We start from the raw sequence: 10,823 nt of genomic DNA, 5'->3' as shown, positions 1-10,823 counted from the left end.
TCTGAGGCAACCAAGTTAACTGAGTCTTTTTCAGAGATGTTCCTTGACTCACATTTATACCTGACTCAGATTTGCCGAGTCTTTTTTCTTTGAGTTCTTCTCCTGAACCTGACCCTGGTCAAGTCGCCGAGAGTAACTCGGAGAAGTGAGTGAAAACCATCGAGTGAAAGTGAAGAAGAGAAAACCTCTGATCAAAGAGAGTTGATGCTTGTTGTTTTGGATGAAAGCTAAAATGGTACGTATTGACTTCAATTAGACGACAACAGTGTTACGGACCAGAACCTCAACCCCCCTCACCCCACCCCCACCCTCGTCTTAGGCCATAAATCCACGTCCCGGGACTGTAATTTGGAGTAGCCGCCACTTATGTGCTTCAATCTGGCTCAAGTGAATCCCTGCAGTTTCAGGTGACATTTAGCAAAAACCCAATTTCACAGCGAGTCCAGCACCAGACGGACAGCAACACACAACCTCCTCCGCTTCCACACGCTCAGCAAGTCAAGCTCCTTGATAAACAGCCCGAACCCAAACTCCGACTCTTGTTTTTGAGCGGGTTGTGCAAGCGCTGGAGTCTCGGAAGTGATCCTGTTCAGATCTGCAGGAATGAAAATGAAAGCCCTGACATCCAGATTGCAAAATCATGTCCTGCACACACACACACACACACACACAGATGTATAAACACACGGCATATCTCCCTCTCTTCCGCCCCTCGCTCCTCAGAGGAATTCAAAAGTAAAGTGAACCTAAGTGTGACAGGAAGACTCTGCTGCAGGAAGAAAAACACACATTTCAACACTGGAGAAGATCCAGATGGAGGAAGGAGAGCAGGGAGCAGCGGTGCAGCGCGGAGTCGTGGCACGTTGTGATGTCATGCAGGACGACAGGTTGTGCTTGAAATGCGACTTAACATCCACGGACAAATGCTAGTCTCATTATAATGACAATTTAACGACCTTTTTTAGCAATGCTAATACACCTAACACAGGAACCGTGTTAGCAATGTTAGCTTCCACTGCTAGCATTGAGCTCCATTCTGTTTAGCGGTTCCCAAACAAGTACATTGGTCAAAGCATACGGACAACTTGGCAATATCGGAGGTGCAGGATCAACCTGGACTCATAACAGAAGCGTGTTGGACTCCGCTACAGGACTGATGTGCAAACCTCACCCCTGCTTTCAGTTTGTTTTGTTTGCTATTTTGGTCCAAAAATCTTCTCCAAAATAGTTTTCATTGTGTGTAATTTAATGACTGAGTAAATGCAGGTGTGGGAATAAAACTTAACCTTAAATTCGGAGGGTTGGAACGTACACGATTTTACAAATCTCACTCAGAGCTAGCGTTCCTCAATCACACAGCAGGAAATATGCATTGCTTTTGTCCTTACTGTTGCGTAATGTTAACATCAATTAAAAAAAAAAAAAAACCTTGTAAAATTTGCGAAAAACGCCTGTAGTTGCCGTAACTCTCTTGGATCCAGATGAATGTTAAAAGTTTTCACCAACTGACAATAAAGGGATGTAGCTAGCAAGTGTGGCGGCCATTTTGCTCTCACTTGACATCGTCCGAATCAGATATTTATCATCACATTTTTCATACAATTTTCAAGTCTCCTCACGATGGACGCACCACGACAAGTAGTTCAATCTTACAGTGGAGGTTTGACACCCGCACCACCCCCGCCACCCATGCTGCAGTCCCAGGTGCCACATCCGGCCGTCGTACCTGCCGCCGATGCTTCAGCACAAATAATGATTTGCCTTTCACGCGTCTGTATCGGCGACGTAGCCGATAATAAATGGTTTCCTGGTGTCCTGCCTTCCTGTGTTGATGATATGTATACGGCCCGCTGGGGTGGAGATGACAACGTAGGTGTGGAGGAAGTCAAACGCAGGTGTTTGAGTGTCGTCCCAGGTGGGTGCTGACAGAGCGGCAGGTAAACAGGCAGGTTGCTCTCTGATCTCACCTGTCGGGGCAGACGCGGCAGCGCCTGCGGGGCTTCTGCAGCGGAAACTGGTTCTTTATGTGCTGCTGGAAGGTCAGGCCCGCTCTCCGGGGTAAACACCCAGGAAGAGGATGAGGAGGAGGGGCCGATGAAGACGCCCCCGGGCTGAGCGCAGCACAGGTGGGCCGCTGCTCCACTGCAGAGAGGAATGCCGCACATTTGGACGCCACGGCAGCTCGGAAGCATCCGACTACTTTCTGTGTCGTGTTACATCATCTAACAGGCCTTGGATCCTTCCCTGAGTTGCACACGGCAGCTTCTCTTTACGTTGGAGGTCAAGTTGCTTTGTTTGGCCAGGAAGATGAAGCAGTGATTTATTAGCCTGCGAAGCACTCGCTCTCAGAAGTGAGAGGACTTTGGAGTGATAAATTATGAAGAGGGAAATAAAAAGAATGTTTTGAGTTCGGAATATTTTCATTGGAATCAAACAGTGATTTTAAAAGTTTATTGATCAGATCATATTGAAATATAGGATCTTGACTTGAGTCGGTGTAGATTAAGCTCGACAAATGAATATGTTAGATCCATAAAACACATGAGAAATAAAGTGACAATAATTCCCAGTGATAATTTAATCCAATAATAAAGTTGAGGAAAATGAATCAGATAAATAAATTAAAGTTATCTTGAGAAAATATTACAAGTTTTGTGTTATTTCATTGTGTTGAGTTTGAGTTTATGTTGCTTCAAAACAGTTTAAAAACTATATTAAAAAAACAAAAAACTTTTTTAATATACAAAATGTTATTTTCACGCTCATATAGTCTAAAAATCAAGGCAATATTTTGAGCCATTTTTGAAGTGATTGTGAGTGTGGAAGAGACGACACGACAGCCAGGTATATTTAACAATATATATTTCCATAGTCAATGTACATTCCATTTCAACATAGGCTTTCTTCACAAACAAAAAGTTGGCATCTAAATAAATACTATATAAAATAGAACTTCAAAATAAATATATCTATAAAGGGAACCTTTTATATGAGAGTTTTTATCTGTTATATCTAAACAAAAAGCACAGGTCGTGTTTTTTATCCCCAAACTTTTTTTTTTTTTGTTGACACTGAACAGACATACAGGAATGACGTCACTGCGAGACTTTCTCCTCGGACTCATCTGAGCTGGTGCGGCAACTAAAGTCGTCGAGTGGAAGTGTAAAGCTAAAAGAAGGGTCTCGTAGAGACAGGAAAAATGGCGGCGGGGGAAACAAAGCCAGAGAAGACGGGAGAGAAAGAGAGACAGACTTGTCTTTCTCTGCCGTCTCGGTGGGATGACATGTTTATGCGCGGCAGCTGTGTTTGTCAATCAAATCCAGGGGTGTTTGAGGGCCTCGGGTGGAAGGGAAAAATAGATCCAGGACTCGGAGAACCCCGCCCCCAACAGCTTATATCTTCTTTTCAAATATAAATTATTGCCTAAATCATGACGCCCGCTCCCCGTCACGTCCTCCTCGCCCCTCAAAATAGGTATCTAATATACTCTTTCTCTCTATATATAGGCTTGTACTGAGTTGTAGTTATAATGTACCATGCATCTCTCATTGAAAACTCTCCTCTAAAGAACACAAATGTGGTGAAAGTATTTACAGCAAACACCTGCATAGCTCTAGTACTAAATATATCGGGAGTTTTGCTGCCACCTACTTTTGTCGACTCACGTTTGGCACTTTTAAATATTGCCGCGTACATTCAGAACTGATTCCCTTTTCTCTTTTTTTTAGCTTTGTGCAACTAGGTGATGAATGTTATGGAGCTAGAATGAACCCCCAGGCCGTCGCTATTAAAGGGGCAGCATGCTTTTTTTTCATGTCGTCACCTCCGTTTGGCATCGAGCGCACAGCGACTGTGTTCGCTCAGACAGCGACAACATGCTACGGCGTCCTTTGGCAAAGTCCTAGAAACATGCGAGCCACAAAAATAGAGGATAGAAAGACAGACTATCGGACGATCACAGCTATGCAGCATTATGACGCGAGTGGAAGGGCGGGGGGGGGGTGTAGTGCACTAGATAGTTGAGGTGGTTAATACTGTGCTTTAGTACGTCCTTTGATGTTCGTGTCTTCTTGTGCAAGGGGTGGTTTGATTCCTTCTCGTTGCCATTTTGGTTTCCTAAAGTATTGCCTTCGAGCTTTTACGTTTCTTTGCTTTTACGTGATGCAAAGAGGAAGTAGCGTTCCGGGCTGTTTTCGTCTGGAGAGGAGAGTCCCTGAGAAGGTTTCTAAAAACAGATTTGTCTACGAAACATCGACTTCTAGAGCATGCAGGTCATGCTGCGGTGACTCGGGATTAGAGATGGGAAGGTAACAGCGGAGAGGTTACCGACACAAGGAGGGGAAATCTCCACGACATTTTGAGCAACTCTGTCGAGGCGACGACGGTAGGCGGTGACGCCTCGCTGAGGGGGGAGGGATAACTTTTCGGGTATTTCCTCTCCACCGTCTACCACGACTAGCTTTTGGTTAGTGACAAAAAAGAGCAAAGAAATACAGAGCAGCAGAGAGGTACAATGACTTTGTGCCTTCAGTCATCTTCCCAAAACACCAGTCCCGCCAATCCAGTCTCTACTTCGTGCGTCGAAATAAAAATCAGCTTGCAACGCCCCTTCAGATTTGTTGATCATCCACCCTTGGAAAAAAAAAAAGTACCTTTTGTTTCACTCATCCAGCAGATTAATGGGGTCACTTAAGGGGGTGGTGTTGGATTGTCCCGTCCAGAGAGAGCAAGCAAGTACTGTGGTGCAGGTCCAGTATCATAAGCCTTGCTGCAGCTTGTCTAGAGTCCCGGCTTTCGCCTCAACGCCGCCGCTTTTACAGATGTTGGCGCCAGCCTGCAGGTGCTTGCAGCGGCAGCCGGGTCGGCTGACATTGTCATAACACTTCTGTCCCAGTTTGGCCAGACCCACGGCTGGAAGATAGCAGACTAGGCACGGCAGGACAAAGGAGAGGGCCGTCATGAAGGACCAACGCGCACAGCAGTTGGCCTGGGAGCACGAGCACGGCTTGTCGGCGCATGAGCCTTCGTCGTCCTCGTCCTCGGTGCAGTGGTAAAAGATGCCTTTGACCAGGCACATGCAGGTGGCGGCGTCCACCAGGCTCTGGGCTGAGCACAGGCACTCCTGGTTGCAAACCCAGCAAGAGGGTAGGGTTCTGGGCAGCGTGCACTCCGTGCATCTGCACTTGCCACATTGTTCGCAGAGCAGAAGGTGTTTCTTCTCAGCCGGGGTGGAAGGGATGACCGCCAACCCCTGCTGGCCCGCGGTGCTGCCTCCTGTTGGCGCCTTGGCAGGCTTGTGGTCCAGGGTTTTAGAGGAAGCAGAGGAAGTCAGGACCTTGGCCTCGGAGGAAGTGAAGCAGCCGGGGCTCCAGGTGGAGATTTTGCCCACGGGATGGAGGTGGTGGTCCACCGTAGGCGTGGGCGCGGCGTGGTCCAGCAGCCTCTGGTCGGACGACGTGCTGCTGCTGCTGCTGATGGAGCTGGGTCTGCCGCTGAAGGAAATCCACGGGTGAGTGGTGGAGTCCTGGTGAGGGTGGGGCTCGCAGCGCCCCGCCTCGTGGTGCTGGTGGTTGTGGTGGTTGTTGTGATTCGCCTCCTGGTTCTGCCCGAGCCAGGTGATCCTCCGGCTCTTCTGGCTCGGCGGCTGCTGGGAGACGACGGCGGGGCTGTCGATGTAGTCGTTCTCCACATGCGAAGACTTGATCTGGTCGATGGGGTAGATGGTGAGCGGGTGCTGCAGACGTCCGTAGGGCACCCGGCTGTCCAGGAGAGGCTGGGATATGAGGGAGGAGGACACTCCTGGGATGTGGTGGGGAACCCTGGACTCCATGTGCACGTCGTCGGTCTACAGCAGCATTGAGAGAGTCTGCCACGAAAGGAGTCAGTTAGAACTCGACACTCATTTAGACAATCCCAACAAAACCATCATGATTGGGAGTCACAAGTTACACCCCAACTCTCCTCCGAAATGGGGGTTCAAACCTTCTTTTCTAGCTCTGACATGATCCGAGAAGGCAAAAAGCAGCGCGCGGCTGAGTCATGAATGACTGCACGGATTTATGAATGAGAACCGCTCTTGTGAATGGGACTCTCCTGCACGGAGACTGCCAACGTCTATCACCAGCATTTTTCATCCGAATTTTCCGCAGATCACTCTGTGGGTTTGACATGTTGTTTTTGCTCCTTCTATACTTGAGAAACCTGTTGTGAGTTCGCTGGCACCGACGCTTGCGATCGTCAAATCTAAGCCGGAACTGCGCTTGTGCGAGTGTGCGCGCGCGCGTCCCTCCCTTCAATATGTGAATGGACTGAGTCATAAAAACCGGAGGCGGCCGCTCGGCGTAGCGTGTTTATACAGAGATTACAAGAACGTTTTCGGCGTCCATCGTCGGCGGGGACGCCGGATAACGCGCCGGGACATTGTGTTCCCACAAACAACTTGTCGGTGCGCAGTTCTCCGCGCGCGGCTCCGAGGTTTATCGCGGCCAAAACGGGAAGCGCTGCAGCTGAAAAAGACACCTGACACGAGCGTGCGGCGCCGTGATCGACAGCTGCAGCGGATGGAAGACCAGTCCGGGCTGAGAGCGCGCAACATGCCTGCGTTTCAGAGCGCCTTAACGTGATAAGAATAATCCAGTTTTGGATCCGCGCTCGCTCGCCCTGCGCTCGCCACTTGGCCGGTTAAAGATTGACCCCCCCGCCACTCACAGCTTTCACTCAAAAGGACTGAGTCGCGGCGGAATGTGAGGGGTTAGATCTCAGTGCGTCGCTGCGCTCACTCACCGTAGTTTCAGGATAAAATTCTCATCGCTCCGTCGCGCTCCGTTTTTGCGCGCAGATTATAGTCCAGTCTCGGCGGTGTTGTGTTTAAATCTCCAGAGCAAGTGTTGGGATAAATCCAAAGGCGCTGGTGGAAGCAGGTCTCCGGCTGGATTCTCCACTCGCTGGTGCGTAAAAGGCGACTGCGGTTGTGGACGCAGGGCTTCGGATATGATGTTGCAACCTTAGAGGGGGGAGGGAGAGAGTTTTTATGAATGGGAGGGTTAGGGAGAGCGAGAGAGAGAGAGAGGGGCGGGGGGCGTCACTGCGCATGCGCCGTTTCCCCCCTTTTTTGTGAATGGGAGGGAGGCGCAGGAGCGGGAGGGGCGGTGGTTTTTATGAATGAGGAGGACCGCGCGCGAGTGTGTGCATGCGCAACGTTGAGGTTTTTATGAATGGAAAGAAACGGCGAACGAGAGAAAAGTGGGGAGGTGGGTGATGAAAGAGGGGGCACGAGGGCAACGTCAGGTCCGATTCGCATGTTCAACCCAGTTTTTAGCGGTCACGTGACGGCAGAGAAGCCGCGGAGCCTCGGTTGTGTGCGGTTCTATTTACAGCCGTTTATTGCGAACAAGGACGCGGCCTGACTTCCTGCGCTACGGTGGTGTAAAAGAACAGAGGAGGGAGGAGGGGAGGTGTGGAGGGGGGGTTGGGGGAAGCAGCATGAGGGCAGGCAGGATTCACAAAAGGACAGGATGTTGTTGATTTGTACCGAAACCACACGGAGGAAATGAGTGTGAATTTCCTTTCTCTCTGACATCCCGGTGTGTGCGTGTGCGTGTGTGTGTGTGTGTGTGTGTGTGTGTGTAAAACCCCCACCCCCCACCCGTCAGTTAGGGGCTTTTAACCAGTCAAAGGTTCACAGTTTCCCCAATACACGTTTGCTTTCTGCACCTTGAAACAAGTACACCGCGTTGACCTTTTCCCTCATCCTCTGCGTTCTTCAAAAAGTGTCGTTTATTTATGTTGTTACTGCAGTATTCAAATTTACCTTGGATTGTCATGATTTTTTTTAACTGCATAGTCTTTTTTTAAATGAATGAACAAATCAATTTATTTTGGGGTTGGTGTGAGTTTATTTTATTTAATCCGTCTTTATTTATTAGCATGTTTATTAATGTATTTATTAACCTGTTGTCATTGATATATGTATACATTTTTCTTTATATATTTTTATATATTTTTTAATCAGAATTTGTATATATATATAAATGACATATACATATACAAATAAAATATATATATATATATATAATTATATATATGTATAATTATTTCATATATAAATATATATTATTTATATATATATATATATATAAATAATTATACATATATATATATATATATATATATATATATATATATATATATATATATATATATATATATATATATATATATAAATAAAAATTATATATATATATATGTATAATTATTTCTTTCCCCGGATACTAAATTTTATCAGGACGACCTATTAGTCATTCTTCGGCCTTGTTTTGCTTTTGATTCGAATGTAGATCTTTTAATCATAATTGATTTTCATACACATTTTTTGCTTTTCTTTTCTTTAATTAGTTTACATTTTTGCTTTAAATTTCTTGTATTTTTTTTTATTACTAACATTTTCTTTTTGTAGCCTTTATTATTGTGGTTAACTGGCTCCCTTTTGAGTCATTTCCAAGGTTTTTTTTTCTTTACTTTTTTGCTAAAGATTAATAACATTCTTTGTGTCACTATTTGTGTTTCCCACTTCCCTCTGTGTCACAAAACTGTCATGCAAACCACATCAGACTCCTTATCTTTAGCTCAGTGTGGCAACGTTTAAAACATAGTCCTGAATCACCAACTTAAATGATGCTTTAGTTTCACTGGAAGACGATTTGGGGTCTGAATCTTGGACCCTCCCTCCTCTGCGTGCAGACTTGTGAGTGCAGCTGCGACGCTCGCAGGCTTGGCCTACATGCAGCGCTCGGTGAATGGTGGATATCTTGTCGGTGTGATCATCCACGCGTACATGCACGGAAGGGAAGGCCCAGATTCTCCCCCAGAACCTTCCCGCCCAGCCCTCCTTCCTGCCACATCTGTAAGCAGTGGTGGTGGGGGGGGGTTAATGGACAACTCCATCTGTTCCCAGAATGTGTCTCATTGGATTGTTTTTTTCCTCCAAACATCAGAAACTAGGCGGCTTTAAAATCTACATCTTCCCTCACCACACTCAAAGATTGGTGTTTGAGCTGGACAGGTGACCTGTCCAGGCTTGTTTCCCACCAGTGCTCCGACCCTGGCTCACCACCACAAGCAGACAACCGATCCAGTCTTAGTGCCTCAAAAGTACATGTGAACCCACTGCATCATTTCCTGTTACATTAAAAAAAAACCATTAGCAATAACCATGTTCATGTCACAAGAAAGTGATCACTACTTCCTTCTTCAATCACCCTACAGAAACTACTTAAACCTTATTTTCAAATAATATTTTCTTCTACATTCTTAAAAATAAAAATCTGACATTAAATATGAATATTAAAAACATTGTATTTTACATTGTTAAATTGAATCAATAACAATAAACCCTTTTTAAAAATAATGCATATTTCTTTAGACAAAATGTATAAAATAAATAAATTTAAAAAAGTTATTTTTTCTTTCTTTCGTCTCAACAAACTCAGCTTGGACGTTCAAATATGTTTGGAGGGTCATGAAACAAAATCACAGTTTACAGTGTTGCGCCAGCTGAACCCCCAGAATTCTCACTAATCTTGGGGCGATTGTCGTTGTTGTGTTGTATTTCCTGGCTGTTGTCGCAACAATGAAGTGAAGCTGTTAATTGCCCGCATGTGTGTGTGTGTGAGTGTGTGTGTGTGTATTGGTGCGAGTGCTCTGGTGTTAAGTGTCACGGCTGGAATCAGCACAAAAGCTCGTGGGCTTCAAACACTTCCTGCTGCAGGTGAGGACGCCTCACCTGCGTCAGGGCTGCAATACACATCCAGGGGAGAGTGGTCGACGTCTCAGCCGCTGGGAGTCGAATCAACAGTCTGCAGCAGAAGGAGGCTTTTGTGTTTCTCAGCAAATGTTTAGTCCAGAAATATCAAAAACAGACAAACACATCTGTGTGACATTTCAGCCTCTAATCTGGGGTGAAAGTTTTCAGCCTCTTTCCTCTTCCTTCTATCTAGATTTGGCCGCTCAAATGAGCCTCAGTTCTCCACCTCTCCAGTCCATCTAACTTCACCTCCAAACCCCTGATCTCGTCCTCTGAGTCGCTCCCAGTGACAACACTGGAATCTTCATCACTGACCGCTCTTCATTAACAGACATTTACGCCGACATCAGCATGTGTAAATATGAGGTTTTGACCCACTTACGCGGCTCTAGCAGCTTCCCGAAGGCAAAAGGAAGCTCTGCTGAAGCCCGCCGGGACCCGAGCCAACACAAGCATATCACAATCACATCTGTTCACCTCTGGAAAGGCTCGAGCGGCTGGTTAGATGGAGAGGCGGATCCGGAGCGTGAAGCCAGGTAGCCTCCGCTCCTCAAATATTGACTTCCTTCCTCGCTGCACGCCACTTTCTCTGCGAGCCAGGAGGCTTGTGGTGGGGAGGGGGGGTCGTGTACATGCACTAGTGTGAGTCTGGGAGTCCACATCCATCAAAATAAAGGGCGTGATGGCCGCCGCTTGTTGCTCCATAATAGGATCCATTAGTGCTAATTCACCTCTCAGATATGAGCTGCGGCTCAGCCATGTCAGCGCCGCCAGACTGTTACGGATGACGGGTTATTCCAGAGGGCTGGGGGACACCCTGGACAGCCCGTCATAGAATAAATAGAGACAACCACTCGCTGAATGTTTTATGGGAAGTGTGGAGGTCGAGGTCAGCGGGTGAGTTGCACCCCAGCAGCTGACAGTGACCCCTCGCTTATGGTCCGACTGACCTGGAGGTTGTGCGTTTTCCAAATCTCCATGAGGAAAACTGTGAACTCACTCGGGAGCGAACGCAGATTTC

At 46.9% G+C, this 10,823-nt stretch overlaps 1 protein-coding gene across 1 annotated transcript; it reads right to left on the bottom strand.

Annotated features, from left to right (window-relative positions):
- Positions 1-2,847: 2,847 nt before the first annotated feature.
- spry4 (sprouty homolog 4 (Drosophila)) lies at positions 2,848-6,990 on the bottom strand. The gene is made up of 2 exons (XM_053847105.1): positions 6,784-6,990; positions 2,848-5,866 (listed from the first exon to the last, which is right to left on the bottom strand). Exon 2 carries the CDS (start codon positions 5,828-5,830, stop codon positions 4,757-4,759), a length of 1,074 nt encoding a protein of 357 aa, XP_053703080.1. The 5' UTR covers positions 5,831-5,866; positions 6,784-6,990; the 3' UTR covers positions 2,848-4,756.
- Between the last annotated feature and the right edge of the window lie 3,833 nt (positions 6,991-10,823).

This window comes from Synchiropus splendidus, chromosome 17, assembly GCF_027744825.2.
Source record: "Synchiropus splendidus isolate RoL2022-P1 chromosome 17, RoL_Sspl_1.0, whole genome shotgun sequence".
Classification (NCBI taxonomy): Eukaryota; Metazoa; Chordata; class Actinopteri; order Syngnathiformes; family Callionymidae; genus Synchiropus; species Synchiropus splendidus.
This window is presented reverse-complemented; position numbering and strand designations above follow the sequence as displayed.

Excerpts from the sequence above, each read along its gene's own strand:
- spry4 (XM_053847105.1), bottom strand. The coding sequence starts at position 5,830 with ATGGAGTCCAGGGTTCCCCACCACATCCCAGGAGTGTCCTCCTCCCTC.